The sequence below is a fragment of the Apteryx rowi genome, unplaced genomic scaffold (genome assembly GCF_003343035.1).
Source record: "Apteryx rowi isolate R43461 unplaced genomic scaffold, aptRow1 scaffold_220, whole genome shotgun sequence".
Lineage (NCBI taxonomy): Eukaryota > Metazoa > Chordata > Aves > Apterygiformes > Apterygidae > Apteryx > Apteryx rowi.
Genome location: NW_020448531.1, coordinates 573,368 through 587,645, shown reverse-complemented (window position 1 = coordinate 587,645; position 14,278 = coordinate 573,368). Strand labels below are relative to the sequence as shown.

Sequence of the window (14,278 nt, the reverse complement as noted above, 5' to 3'; positions counted from 1 at the left end):
GATGCCGACCGTTGTAAAGTGCTGTGCGATTCCTGGATGCAATATTCGGCCGATCCCGCCGCCAGCGGGGCGGGCGAAGCGGCTCCGCGGGCCCCCGCGCCCCGGTGCCGGGCTGGGGGGGGGGGCCGAGGCGCACATTAAAGGAAGCTGAACTGGCTGCGTCGCTCTGTGCTCGTGGCCGCGGGACCCGTCCCCTACGCGGGGGGGCCGGATGGGGGGGGTCTTTGCAGCTCCTCGCCCCAGCCCGGGGGCCCGAGCCCGGTTCCCTCCGGGGGGGTCAGGAATGGCATGCGGAGGGACGCTGCTGTGGGCTCGCAGCCCCGGTGCTTGGGCAGGTTCGGGGGGGTCCCGCAGGAGGGGCAGAGGGGGGATGTTTGCATTGCAGCRTGATGCAGCTGGGCTTGGAGCATCGCTGCCTGTGCCGGGTCCCGGGGCTGGGATGCGCCGGACACGCCGGACGGCTGGTGCCCTCTGCCGGCTCCCGGCCYGGCAATGGGCGCCGGGAGGCTCCCGGGCCCGCGGGCTTGGCTCCGGGCGCCTGCGCTGGAGCCGCTCCGGCAGGCCTGGGATGGGGCCGCGGGGGCCCTGTGACGCCATTCCCGGGTTGCGCTGGGATCTGGGATGGAGGACTGGGATGGGGGGCCTGATCCTGCCCACGCGGGGCCCTGCGTGCCCCTTCCCGGCAGCCCGGCTGTTGGAGCCGCGCGTTAATGTTTAACCAGCCGCGGCTACCGGCGGCAGATAGCGGTGGAGGGCGGCCGCCGCGGGACACCTCCGTGCGCTCCGGCAGGCGGGAGGCGAGCGGGGGCTGAGGACGGACCCGTGGCTGTGTCCCACCATGCCGAGGGCAGGTAACGCCTCTGTCCCAGGGGTCTCGGTGCCGGGGGGGAGAGGGAACCTGAGCCTGGTGCCGGACCCCGTCCCGCAGGACTGGCCGGGGGGCAGGCGGTGGTGGGGTGATGCAGGGCCTGGGGGTGACACGCYGGGGCTGGTAGCAACAGGAGCGGGGATGGGAAAGGGCTGGGACAGCGGCAGGGGTCCGTCCCCGCTGTCCTCGCAGGGGCCCGCGTGTTCCCCGAGCGCGTCGGCTGCTTCCCTGCCCACCACCGGTGCAGGGGAGGCAGCAAACACGTTTCCAGCCTGTGCCACGGGTCAGTCCCCCGGCACTGGGCTTAATTGCTGTGGCCTGCAGCAGAGCAAGATATGTGTGATGAGTTGTGAGCGGYCCCAGGCGGCCAGGCATCCCCCTGCTCTGCCAGAGCTGCTGCGGGCTGGGGACGGGGATGGGTGGCAGCCCCGGGGCAGGGATGCAGCGGGACGTGCCCGCAGCAGGGACGTGCTTGCCGCCGGTCCCCACGGCAGGGCAGCGAGGACAGGGAGCGAGGGCAGCGCGGGGCCAGGCTGCAGGGTGACCTGCAGGGGGAAACTGAGGCAGGCGAGGAGGGGCCGTAACACCGTGCAGGGGATCGGGGCTGGGCTGCGACTGCAACCAGGGTCTCCGTGCTCGGGGCTGGAGCTGGCAAAACCCCTTCCCCGCAGCATGGGAGGGCTGGGGGGGGGCGGCGGGCTTCCAGCCGGGCTCACCACCGTGCTTCTCCCCTCCAGCCGGGCTCAGCCCGGGCGCGCTGAAGCGGAGCAGCTGCCGGACGTGCCGGGGGGAGCCCCATCGCCTGCCGGCCCCCGGGAGCCTGTGGCTCGGCCTGCTGGGGAGACGCGGCTCGCTGGGGTGCTGAGCTCCCGGCCCTCGGCCACCTCCCGCCCTGCCGAAAGCCACTCCGACTGCCCCGCGTGGAAGAGTTGGCTGCGCCGCTGGAGGGGGGGGGGCCGTGCCGCGCTGCCCACCCCAACGTGCCTCGCTGGAGCACCGCGGGCCAGACCGGCACGGCAGCTCCGGCCACCCGCAGGGCGCTTCCGGCTCCGGCCCCGCAGGCGAGCAGGGAATGGAGACGGAGCAGGGGCTGGAGACGGGGCTGGAGCCATCGGTGCCCTGCGGCCGCCCGGCTGCCCTCCCCGACGCCGCGGGCCGGCTGGAGGCGTAYGGCCTCAAGTACGCCTACATGAAGTCCTGGCCGGGGCTGCTGCGGGCGCTGGGGGGGCTGCAGCTGCTCTTCGGAGGGATGGTCTTCGCCTGCGTGTGCGCCTACGTGCAGCGGGACTACCGGTGGTACGGCAGCGAGCTGCTGGCCGACGGGACCCGCTACGCTGGCCCGCTGACCCCCTTCGTGCTGGTGGTGGCCAGCCTGGCCTGGCTGCTCAGCGCCATCCTGCTGGGGCTCGGGGCCACCACCTACTACCGGAGCATCCTCCTGGATGCGGGCTGGTGGCCGCCCACGGAGGCGGCCCTCAACGCGCTCCTGTTCCTGCTGTACCTGGCGGCGGCGGCGGCGTACGTCAACACCGTCACCCTCGGGGGGCTGTGCTACTCCCCCCTCGCCGGTGGCCCCCTCCTCGGCGTCTTCTGCCRCGTGGCTGGGGGCCAGGCGGCCGCCCTCGTCTTCCTCTTCATCACCGCGCTGCTCTACCTGGCCGCCAGCCTCGTCTGCCTCAAGATGTGGCGGCACGAGACGGCCCGGAGGCGCCGGGAGATGCTCGTGAGTGCGCGCGGGGCCGGGGGTGGCGGGAGCTGGGCGAGGAGCGGGGACCCCCCCGAGCAAGGTGCAGCCCCTGCCAGGGCGAGGGGCAGGCTGAGCACCCCGGTGGGGCGGCGGGGGGGTGCCGGGTTGCCCCGGGGCCCCACCGGAGCCGCTAGCGGAGCAGCATTTGCTGTAGGGTCCGGCCACCGCGGGGCTGCCCGGCTCATGCCGCCTCCGTTGCGTCTTGCAGCCCGCGCCAGCCCCGCCGGCCGCCCGGGCCAAGCGCATCGTCTTCGAGGACGAGACGGGGCCCCCCGGCAGGGACACCGGGACGCTYGCCTTCCTCAGCAAGGGGGAGAAGCTGGAGGCCTTGAGCTGCTCCGTCCCCACGGGGCTCACGCCCCGGCCGCGCACAGTCCCGGACTATGTGGTGTAAGCAACTCCCGCCTGCTCCCTGCTCCGGAATGGAGCTCCCGCGGGAGGGCACCCGAGGGGCCAGGAAACACCCCGCCAAGGGGTGTTGCTCTGCCCCACGCCTGGGCACGGTGTCTCCCCTCTCCGCTCAGGAGCCTGTCCTGGCTCCGGGGCTCTCCATCCCTCCATCCCTCCCCTTTCCGCACACTGACTCTCGTATCCCTGGGCTGGGCAGAAAGTACCCGGCGATCCGGAGTCCCCGGGAGAGGGAGCAGTACAAGGCTGTTTTTTGCGACCAGTACGCGGAGTACAAGGAGCTGCACGGCGAGGTCCGCGCGGCGCTGCAGAAGTTCGGGGAGCTGGACGCGATGATGTGCCGGCTGCCCTGGCACACGCCGAGCAGGGAGGTGAGTCCCTTGGCCAGCGGCACCAGCTGCGCGTGCAGTGCTTCTGGTGAGTGGCATTGGGTGGAATGAGTCGGCAGGTCTCAGCGGGATCTTGTCCGGGTGTGGGCACAGCGCAGGAGAGGGGTGTCCGCAAGCTGAGCCCTGAGAAGGAGCAGGGAACAAGGCCTGAGCCAGGCTCTGCCCACGTGGTCCAAGCTGGCTGGACCCATCAAAGGGCTCCGAGCGGGAACAAGAGACGGAGCCGCAACCGCCCTGCCAGGAAGCTTGGCTCTGGCAGGAGCTGCCGAGATCTGGCTTCCGAGTTCCTCCCAGGTCTCGGGGCGGAAACATCCCCTGCCGGCTCCTCCAGCTCCTGCCCGGTCCCTGCCTCTCCTTAACTCTGCCCCCCTCTCTGAGCAGGGATGCTCAGCTCGGGGAGGAAGGGAGCATGGCCCGGAGCTGCTGCCGGCCGTGGGGAAGGCCGGGCTGAGCCAGGGAAYGGGGTCGCAGGCTGCATCCAGGTGGGAACCCCCAGGTGAGGGGGTGCGCACACACTGGGCTTCTGCGGCTAAGCACAGGATTTCGCCTTGCTCGAAAGGCTTCGAGCCTTTCTCGGCCGTGCTCGCAGCAAGGTTTATCCCRCCAGACACGGCTGGGAAGGCCGGTTGCCTCGCAGCAGTGCGTGGAGCCCCCCCGGGCTCGTTAGCCGCGACTGCCTCATTAGGGCAGCGAGCCAGCAAGGCAGAGCTCCCCAGAGCCTCTCRGCTCTCGTTGCTTTGTGCCCGCAGGAGCAGCGCAGGGTGGCCCGCGTCTGGCGCGAGTACACGAAGAAGAAGAGGGTGAGTAAGGGCTGGCAGCTGGATTTCCCACGGCCGCAACTGGCACGCTCAGAGCCCGCATCGGGGAGCCCAGGAGCCCCGGCCTCGCCTCTGCCCTTCCCCCCAGTGTTCTGGGGACCCAGGGCACCTGCGGGACCCCAGCCCCGTTGCCCACGGCCCCGCTCTCTCCGGCCGGCAGGACTCGGCCTTCCTGGAGAAGCAGGAGCGCTGCGACTACCTGAAGAAGAAGCTGACGCACATCAAGTCCCAGATTCGGGAGTACGACCGCGCCACCCCCGAGGGCTCCGTCTGCTTCTGAGCCTGCAGGTGGGCTGGTGCCGGCGCTGGTGTGCTCTGGCCTTGGCCCTGTGAAGCAGGACTCCAGGAATGCAGGCTGTTGCCTGGCTCTGCCAGTGCTCCCGGCACCCTCGAGCCYGCTCCTTGCACCCTGGCTGGGGGATGGAGCTGCTCGGGGTGCACCCGGTGCCCACCGGGCCAGGTGTCCCTCCTGGCCCCGGCCCCGAGCTTTGGGAGCAACCCACGGGCTTGTGCACAGGAGAGCAGAACCTGTGGACACYTTGCACTGCTAGTTTTGGGGCACTGCGGCTGGCTCTCGTGCCGCGGGGAGCCCTGGGCGTGCGTGCTTGCACGCGTGCTGGCTTCGCAGAGCACACCGCCATTGGGGCAGGCGCCTTTCGGCCTCACGGCCAGCTTTGGGTCTGTGGGTGCAGCTACACAATGAGCCAGAACTGTTTTTAATAAAATATGGCGATTTTTTAGGGGTGTTTAATGTGTACAAAGGATGCTCCTGTTCCCCTCTCTGTCCCTGGTTGTCACCCAGGAAAATGACTGAAGCCGTGATGGGGACTGAGCCCCAGCTGCTCGCCTGTTCCTCACAGATTCGGGGTACCAACAGGAGCCCCCGCACCACTGCTCCAGGGCTCCTGGACAGGGCGAGGGGAGGAAAGCAGAGCAGCGGCCCCTGCCCCTTCGGGGTCCCCCCACAGCCATCAGGGACCCTGGGAGGCTTTGGGGACCCTGAAGGGGCAGGGGGGACCCCCAGCTGGGGGTTGTGGCCCCMCCCAGGTCCCCTCTTTTTTAAGTCAAGAAACTGCCGTTCACCAAAACAAGCCCAATCCCCTTGGACGCACGGCAGCGCCGGGAAGGAGCGGCCGAGGCTGCCCGTGGGGCCGCGGTGCCTCCGGGACAGCGCGGGGCCGACGGCTGAGAACCGACAAACTCATCGCCGGCGAGGGCCGGGCGGCAGCAGCGGCCCGGCCCCCGGGGCTCCCCCCGGAGGCGGAAGCCGGGGCCGGGCCCGGGGCCGGTTTCCCTGCAGCGCCCGGGCACGGCGGTGTCGCTAATCCCGGCTGCCATTTTAAGGTGAACAAAGAGGCGGAGGCGCGGGCAGGTAGGTGGCTCCGGGGCGGCGCGGGGGGCAGCCCGGTAAGGCAAGGGCGCACCGGGGCCGCTACCGGCATCGGGGGCCCCTCCGGCACCGGGTTCCCACCGGGGTTCCCGCTGCACCCAGGCGCGTCGGGGGCGCCCACCGGCACCGCGGTTCCCACCGCYCCGGGYGCACCGGGGTCCCCACCGGCTCCGGGGTTCCCCACCGGCACCGGGTTCCCCACCGGCACCGCGGTTCCCACCGCCCCGGGGGGGCCCATCGGCACCAGGGTCCCCACCGGCGCCAGGGTGCCCCAGCCCCGGGAGCGGCAGGTGAAAGGCGAGCGGAGGCGGCGCCGGAGCCGGGAGCGGGGCTGCTCCGCGCTGTCGCCGGACTTTGCGCCGCGGCGGCGACGGGAGCGGCGGGAGCGACGCGGCTCCTCCGGGCCAGGTGAGCGGGGCCGGGCCGGGTCGGGTCGGGTCGGGCCGCGGGCAACCGGCGCTGCCCTCCCCGGTTCCCCCCCCCCCGGGCGGTGCCGCGTTGGGGACGGCGACCCCGGGAAATGCGGCTCGGGGTCCCCCGCCGGCCGGGGGGAGCGGCTGGGAGGTCCTGGGGTCCCCCGTACCGGGACGCCCGCGACGCGGAGCCCGGCCCGGGAACGGGAACGGGAATGTCCCGCTCGGGAAGGAGCCGCGAGCCAGGCACGGGGCCTGTGCCCGGCCCCCCGAGCCCGGTCGCCGCTGCCGGAGCCGCCCGCGTCGCTGGGTGGGAGCCGGGTCCGCCGGCCGCTCCGCGGGTACGGGCAGGGCGCGGGGAGGCGGCGGCAGGTTGCGGCGGCCGCGGCTGGGGCTGCGGTTATCTGGGGTTTTAATCGGTTTGGAGCAGTGGTTTGGCAGCCGCCTCCGGAGGGGGTGCCCTGACTCGGGAAGGTATTTTGGATTTGCAGAGCGAGTTCGAGATTGGATCGGGTGCTGGGGGGGGGGGGGTGTTTCTGCAGCCCCAAAGCAGTGCGGTTTGGCCCTAGATCTGGGGAGGCGCGAGCCTCTCCGGATCACTGAGCCGGCGTTGCCGTGAGGCCTCGTCCTCCTCGGCCTTTTCCAAGACCCCTTCGAGGTGCCTCTGGGACCACGGCTGAAACCTCTCGGCCTGGTGACCTGTCTCAGCTACCACTTAAGGAATAACAAACAACGTCCCCTCCCTGTCCGCCTCCGCGGGGGACCTTACCCGGCTGGGGGGATGACGCAGCCGGGTGCATCGCCCCGACGCCGCTGCTCCGCCGGGGCCCTGCCGCCATCGCAGCCTCCATGGGAGCCGGGGGACGGATAGGTTTYCCCACGGAGGGGTTCAGGTTTCCACTGCGCTAAGCCCTCACCTGCTCCCTGCTCTCGGTTGGGGCGGTTTCTCCTGATTTAGGTCAAACCGGCTGTGAGAGCCGGCGTAGGCCCTGGGAGGGACGGGATGCAGGAGGGGGGCCTCGTTGTGGGGGGCTGTGGGAAGCCCCTGCTCTGGACCCCCTCCCGGGCGGGCTGCGACGGGCTCTTGCGGCGCCTGCAGGTGCTCTGGGGGCTGCTGGCCGCGTGGTTTCACCTAGGGACAAACACTGAACTCCTGAGTTTTTGCCTTTGTTTGGTGCAGAAATGGGGAACGGCGGCTTTGTGCCGTCCCGGGAGGAGGTGGAGCAGGGCCAGGCATGGGAGCGTGGCGGCCACCCGACCTGCAGGCACCTGAGCCCGCGGTGAGGGGYTCCGCGTCTCCGAATGAGCTTTTTGTCCTGAAACTTCTCCCGGGCTCTGCCAAACTTCCCAGCAATGGTTTGGCTAAAACTGAGTTTACAAAACAACCCGTAGTTTGGAGGTGTTGTTTTGTGTAAGCGTGCCTGGTCGGCCGCACGGGGGAGCGAGGCTGGGAGTGACCGGGGGGGCTCAGGCGGCCCCTTYGGGGGTCCTGGGCCGGGGGTCCCTGCCACGGACTGGTGGCGGGAGCACGGCTCTGGCCACGGAGCAGGGTGCCCCCGGCCCGCCGGCGCCGCTGGGTTTTGGAGCTGCTCTCTGAAGGTGCCAGCGAGGAAATACGTCACCCCCCTTCCGTCTCCCTCAGTTTGCCGCTTTTCCCTGCGGTGTTGATAATATCCCTTGTATTGTTGCTGTTGCAGATAGATCTGCTTGCCGATAAACCCTCCGGGTTAAGCCTAGCCGGGGGTAAGAGGTTTTCTGTTTTAATTAGAATTTAAGCAATCCTGTCCGGTGTCCGGGAGCCGCGTGGCCGGCCAGGGCGCAGCTCGGGTCATGGCTGGCCCGGCACGAGCGTCCATGCGGGCTTGGGGCCGCGTGGGCAGGGCTGGGCGCGAGGTGAGCCGGCGGCTCTGCTGGGCGAGTCGCTGCCTGCCCCGTGCCTCAGTTTCCCCACTAGCGGCAGTGGCTCTCGCGGCGGGGCGTTGGGTAGGAGCAGTTTGCTGTTTACGGCACCGCTGGGCGGGTGACGGGGGACCAAAGTCCCCTCCGGGGAGGTGGGAGCTGGCGGCAGCCCTCGCGCACGGGAACGCTGCGCCGCAGTTATTTCCCACACTCCGTCCGTCTCTTCCCCCAGGCTCTCCGCGGCCACCGGACCCTCCCGGCACCATGTTCAGCAAAAAGCCCTACGATGGCCCCCCTACAGGCTACGGCCCCCCCGGGGGCGACTACGGCTATGGCTACAGCGTCCGCTCGCCCCCGCCGGGCTCCTACTACATCGAGGACGTGCCCCAGCACTTCTACAAGTGGACCTCGCCGCCCGGCGTGGTGAGGATCCTGGAGGCCATCGTCATCCTGCTCTGCATCGCCATCTTCGCCTGCGTGGCCTCCACCCTGGCCTGGGAGTACGGCTACGGCTACGGCGGCGCTTACGGCAACGGCCTGGGCGGCTACTTGGGCGGCACYGGCTACTACGGCGGCGGGCTGAGCTACGGCTACGGCTCCGGCTACGGTTACGGGGGCTACTACGGCGGCGTGACCAACCCGCGGGCGGCCAACGGCTTCATGATCGCCATGTCCGTGCTCTGCTTCCTGGCCCAGCTGGGGCTCTTCGTGGCCAGCGTGAGCAAGGCGAGCAGCTCGCGCTCCCGCCGCTTCTACCTGGTGGTGATCGTGGCCTGCGCCGTGCTGGCCTTCGTCATGCTCATYGCCTCCATCGTCTACATCATGGGCGTCAACCCCCAGGCGCAGATGACCGGCAGCTACTACTACAGCCCCTTGCTGGCCATGTGCAACCAGGTGTACAACAGTGGCACCTACCTGAACCAGTACATCTACCACTACTGCACCGTGGACCCCCAGGAGGTGAACGGCTGCGGGGGGCAGAGGGAGCCCATGCAGCGAGCGGCGCCGGGGCYGGGGAGGGCGAGGGGAGGCCGCGGCGCCGGGGAGTTTCTGGGAGGGGACGGGCTGCTGTCTGCGTGCAGGGCTGGTATCTGGTACTTTGGTCTCTCTGGTTGTAAAAGCATTCGAACCATCCTGCCGTGGCGGGGGGGAGGATTGGGATAGAGACGGGCTGTGCTCGGTGTGGTGGGGTCGGTGCCGGGATGGGTGCTGGCTCGGGGGGCCGGGCACYGGCTCTCCCAAATTGCCGTGAGCGCGGTGGGTCCCCCCACTCGGCCCTGCCCGCTGGTGCTGCCGGCAAAGCCCCCGGTGGGCCRGCTTGGTGGGTCAGTGGGGAAGAAGTCAGCGATCTGCTGCAAAACAAGATCCGCCAGCCCTGGTTTCGGCTGGGGATCCTGCGCGGCGCCGGGGGTGGGACTGGCGCTGCCGGTTCCCGGCTGGCTGGGCTGGCCGTGCCGCATTCCTGCGCCCTGGGAGCAGCCAAGCGGGGGGGAGCCGCGGGCACCCGCCTGCTTCTGCTGGATGCGAAGGCCGAGCGTGGCCTAATCTGTCCTCGCCCGTCCCAAATTTTGGTGCGGCTGCAGAGACCTGGCTCGTGGGAATCCTGGCGCAATTGCACGCCTGCTCCCGAGCCGGGGCTGCCAGGCAGAGACCGGGGAGCCCCGTGCCACTACTGTGCTTTGCGGTGCATGAGCTGTCCTGGGGCGCTGCCCCCATTCCCCCCTTGGAGAAGCTGGGTGGTGTCGGATCCCTGCTGCTCCCCAACACCTGAACCCGCCCTGTCCCTGCGAGAAAATCAAAACCGATCTCTTTGCCTGAGCTGGCCCCAAATCCTGGATGAGCTTCATCCTCCCACAGCTTCCCCGTCCCAGGGAGCCCCGTGCCGTCCCTGCTGCGGGGAGCTGCGTTGTTTAGGGGTCTGAGGTTGGGACTGTTTGGGAGGGGGGGAACGTTTCCCCTTCCACCTTGCCCCGATCCTCGGGGAGGTGCGGGATAACCGGGTCGCCCGCTCTGCCGGGACAGGGTCCTCCTTGAGCGCGGTGCTGCGGGACCCCCGGCCCGTCTCAGCTTCCCTCCCTCTCCTCCAGGCCGTGGCGATCGTCTGCGGGTTCCTCATCGTCATCTTGCTCTGCCTCATCTGCTTCTTCGCTCACAAGACGCGGAGCAAGATCTGGAAGTACGGGAAGCCGAACATTTACTGGGACAAGGTGCCGGTGGTGCAGGAGGGCCCCAACGTGGAGGAGTGGGTGAGTGGGAGCATGGCGGGGACCCGGGGGCAGCGGAGCTGGAGGGGGGTCTCGCGCCCGAGCATCCTCCCCGCGTTGGTGGCGCTGTCGGCTCTGGGAGCCAGGGCGAGTGGAGGGAACGTCCCGGAGCTCTTCCCGGGGGCAGACGGGGCTYGGTGGGTTTGGGGCAGGTGGAAAGTGCAGCCAGGCGCTGCTCGCTGCCGTGTTCGCACGCCCCGGCACCCTGCAGCAGGGAGGTCCCAGGTGCCGCGTTATCGCCGGCGGTGCGAGCCTGTGCGYGGGGCCGGGAGGTACCTCCCGGTGCCTGGGTTTAAGCCCTGTGCTTTTTTTCCACCCGATATTGTTCCCCCTCACTGGGCCATGATTAACCGGGTGCAGGGCTGGGCGAGCTGATCGCGAACTCCCTGAAAGACAAACAGGGTCGGGGCCGGATCAGATGGGCCCAGCGCCAGGGGCGCGCGGCGCTGGGCGCGCTCCCCTTTGTGCGCCCGGCTTTCGGGGATGTTTGCCGCGGACACGACTCGGTTTCGGTCTCGTCAATGATTAACGCGGCTCCGAGGGCTGCGGCGTGGCGGCCTGCCGCCGAGCCACGGCGGTGAAATCCGGGGCTGCCGGGAGGGCAGGCGCCTTGCAGCGGCCGAGCTAGCGCAGGTTGGGGTTCAAACGGCCACCGGTGCAAGCGGGTTGTGGGTTCGGGAGTGTGAGCTGGGGCTGCATCGCCCTCCTCATCCCTTCCTCATCCTCATCCCCGCAAAGCCCGGGCTGCCCCCGAGGAGGAATAATGGTAATTTGTCCTAAATATTTGCTGCAAACCTGGGGTCAGGCAGGACCCTTGGTTTTAGACCCGAGCAGCCGCAGCTCTGATCTGCGTGTGTGCCTCTGTGTGTCTGTAGGTCCAATATTTATTTTTCATTTTGCAAAAATACCTTTGTTCTGCTTTATTTATTTGYGTTAAAATGTCCCTCCCTTGCAAAGCATTTCCTGGCCACCCGCTGGGCCAGTGGGACCAAAGGGCAGGGCCGGGACCCCGGATGCCCGGGTTCCTCCTTGCTGCCGGCTGCGGGGTCCTGCCACCCCCCTGCCCGGCCGGGCACCGCTCGGGCTGCCGGCGAGCGAAACCGCCCCGGGACGTCCCGTTCCCGGTTTACGGTCCGGACYGAGATAAGCAGGCGACCTTCGAGAGGGTGTGAGCCGCCGTCCCCGCGCGCCTCTCCCTGTGTCCTGCTGCGGGGACGTGGCCGTTCCCACGCTGGCCACGGCTGCTCTGCAGCAGCCGGTGGCGACTGACCCCTGCTAATGGCATCTTCGTTAGCGGGGGGGGGAAGCGCGAGAGGAAGCGGCACCGGCGCTCGCAGCCGCCGTCCCCAGGGCCGTTGCTCCATCCCGGGCCGGGACYGGCTTCCGGCACAAACAACCGCCAAGGCCAGGAAGGAAGGGGAGGGATGGACCCCGGCCCRGCCCACGTCCTCCAGGAGAAGCCCCGGCAGCGCCTCCGGCCCCGGCGTGGCAGGGGGCAGCGGACGCTCGGCGCGGGGCTGGTGCTGGGGCGGGCGGCCGGGTGCACGGCAGCCGCTTCCAGGCTCGGTGMAGCTGGGGGGAAAGGGGGGCAGGACCCCCCCGTGCCCCGGCTCCATGCCTGCGTGTGCTGGGTTTCTCAGGGGAAGCCACCGTGGTGGCTCCGTGCGGGTTGGCAGCACCTGGTGTTGCCCAGCTTCATGCATCTGGGATGGAGCCTCACGGGTCCCTTGGCCCTTCTCTGGGTGCATCCCCCAGCCTTCCTCCTCCTCCTCCTCCTCCTCCTCTTTCCAAAAAGCCAATCTCCCTCAAGGACCCCCTGGCTCTCCCGCAGCCATGCAGGACCCTCCGGCCCCGCTGCAGCTTGGCCGGGGCTTGTCTCCCTGCCCGTCCCCATCGGCACCTCCGGGCAGGATCGCAGAGCTGCGTGGCGTGCCGGGGACCATTCCTGCTGCCCGGGCCGCCCTGCAGTGGGRTTTCCCCGGCCACAGGGGATGGTGACCAGCATCCCTGTGTGCCCGGAGCCCTGGGCTGCAGGCGGCTCGCGGGCTGGCCGGCGGCTGCCGCGGTGCGGGGATGCGGGCGCCGCTCAGGGTGCTCCGTGCCATTGCGGGCGCGCAGGGCTGAGCGCGTCCCGCTCCCTCGCAGGTGAAGAACGTGGCGGACGGGGCCAGCGTGCAGGACGAGACGGCCACGCTGGCCTACTCGGAGAAGCCGATGAGCCCCGTCCAGGCACCCCCCTACAGCGCCCCGTCCTACAGCTACCCGCCGCAGAACGGCTACTGCCCCCCCGAGAGCCGCGCCAGCCGCGGGTGAGTCTGGCGGGGGCGAGGAGGAGGAGGAGGAGGGTTGCATCGGGATGAGGGTGAAGGCTGGGATGGGACCCCCGGGCAYGGAGCCGGCTGGCGCTGACGCCCCCGCCACCCTCCCCACTCAGCTCCCTGGGCCCCGGGGCCGGCGAGCAGCCCGACGGGGGGTTCGGCGCCAGCCCCGCCGAGGAGAAGGGCAGGGAGCAGCCCAGCAAGCCGGCAGCCCGCCGCGGCCGGCGGAGGCGGCGCAACCCCGAGCTGGACGAGTCGCAGTACGAGACGGACTACACCACGGCCGTGGAGTCGGGTGACGAGCGCGACCAGGACCAGTGGGCCAGGTGAGCGGGGTGGGGGGGGAAGAGCCGTGCCACGGCGTCTCCGTGCCTGGCACCGCTCCGCCGACCCTGCCGCTGTGCCCGCAGCCTCTACCCGCCCATCGCCTCGGACGGCACCCGCCAGAAGTACAAGCAGGAGTTCGACACCGACCTCAAGCGCTACAAGCGGCTCTGCGCCGAGATGGACAGCGTCAACGACCGCCTCAACCAGCTCAGCAAGCAGCTGGACGGCATCGCCGAGGACAGCGCCCAGTACCAGGTGCCCCCGCTGCATCGCTGCCCCTGCTCGTCCCCGGCCCCTTGCGGGGGGCTTTCGAGCCCCCCATCCCGCTGGAGCGCCGGCGCCTGACCCCTCTCTCGCCCCTCTCTCTCGCAGGACGTGGCGGAGGAGTACAACAGGCTCAAAGACTCGAAGCGGGTGAGTTGGCAGCGCCGGGTTGCTCCCGGTTTTTGCATCCTCTCTGAAGCAGGTCCCCTTTTTGCATGGTGACCGGCGGCTTGGAGAGGTCGGGTGCAGCGCGCTGGGCGTCCTCGCGGGTGCCCCCCGCCCGCCCCGGCATTGCTGCAGCACGCGCCGCCCTGCTCGCGGCGGATGCGGTGCTCTGTCCTGTGCCTGTCCCCGCCGCGGCGGCTCCCCCCGTCGCGCCGTGTCCCCTCGCTGCGGCGAGCTGGTCCAACCGCTGGCGCCCGCGGGCTGACGGCCGCCCTGCCGCTGCCTTGCAGAGCCCCGACTACCAGGCGAAGAAGGCGGAGAGCAAAGCGCTGCGCAACAAGCTCTTCCACATCAAGCGCATGGTGAGCGACTACGACAAGGTGCGAGGGTAGCCCGTGACGCGGAGGGGACGCCGCCGGGCGCCCCGGCCCCTTGGCCACAACACAGACTCGTGTGCGCTTTGCACCTTCTTTTTATATATATATATATATATATAAAAAAACAAACGGGCAACGTGACCCTGAGATGTTGGTGCCAACCCTCCCCTGGCCGGGGCCGCGGGGGCTCCCGGCCACAGCGCGGTGCTGCCCTGGGCTCCCGCGCCGTCCTGCTCCCCAGCACTCTCACTGTGAATAGCCGCCGTGTGCCTTAGCTCCTCGCACGCGGGGCCCCGGCTTCCTCCCCCCCCGAGCTGTTAATGGGGGAATATGTGTGCGCGGGGCGCCCCGGTGGCTGCGCACCCGGCGTCCCTGCACCAAACGGCAGCTGCGGCCGTGACGCCGGGGCCCGCGGGAGGGAGGCGATGCGTCGAGCCGCGGCCGAGCAGCTCGCGGAGATGCCGCGGGCCGGCCGGGTGCTGCGGGGGGGCCGGAGCCCCGGGGGAGGCTTCCTCGGCGGGGATGCTGGAGCTGTGTAATGGTTCTTTTTGTAAGTAATAAACTGTATCTATTGATTTTAAGTTGGTGCTGAAGCGCAAGGGGAGCTGCTGGGGCTGGCTGTGTGGCTGTG

General features: G+C 69.8%; 3 protein-coding genes across 3 annotated transcripts in view; all 3 read left to right on the top strand.

Annotated features, from left to right (window-relative positions):
* KCNN1 (potassium calcium-activated channel subfamily N member 1) overlaps positions 1 to 1,211 on the top strand; it is a 12,865-nt gene extending 11,654 nt beyond the window's left edge. The window contains exon 10 of the mRNA XM_026064741.1: positions 1,193 to 1,211. Within this exon, the coding sequence (XP_025920526.1) occupies positions 1,193 to 1,211 (19 nt within the window). The remainder of the gene's footprint in view (positions 1 to 1,192) is intronic.
* A 729-nt stretch (positions 1,212 to 1,940) lies between these two features.
* On the top strand, positions 1,941 to 4,510 carry LOC112965596 (MARVEL domain-containing protein 2-like). The gene is made up of 5 exons (XM_026064740.1): positions 1,941 to 2,591; positions 2,824 to 3,005; positions 3,223 to 3,394; positions 4,162 to 4,212; positions 4,391 to 4,510. The coding sequence occupies exons 1-5, from the start codon at positions 1,941 to 1,943 to the stop codon at positions 4,508 to 4,510; spliced, it is 1,176 nt and encodes a 391-aa protein (XP_025920525.1).
* Positions 4,511 to 8,196: 3,686 nt separating this feature from the next.
* On the top strand, positions 8,197 to 13,662 carry OCLN (occludin). Its single transcript, XM_026064858.1, is given in 7 exon segments — positions 8,197 to 8,892; positions 10,020 to 10,178; positions 12,342 to 12,509; positions 12,656 to 12,840; positions 12,925 to 13,096; positions 13,214 to 13,255; positions 13,561 to 13,662. Coding segments are annotated over 7 exon segments (1,524 nt in total).
* The last annotated feature ends 616 nt before the right edge of the window (positions 13,663 to 14,278 follow it).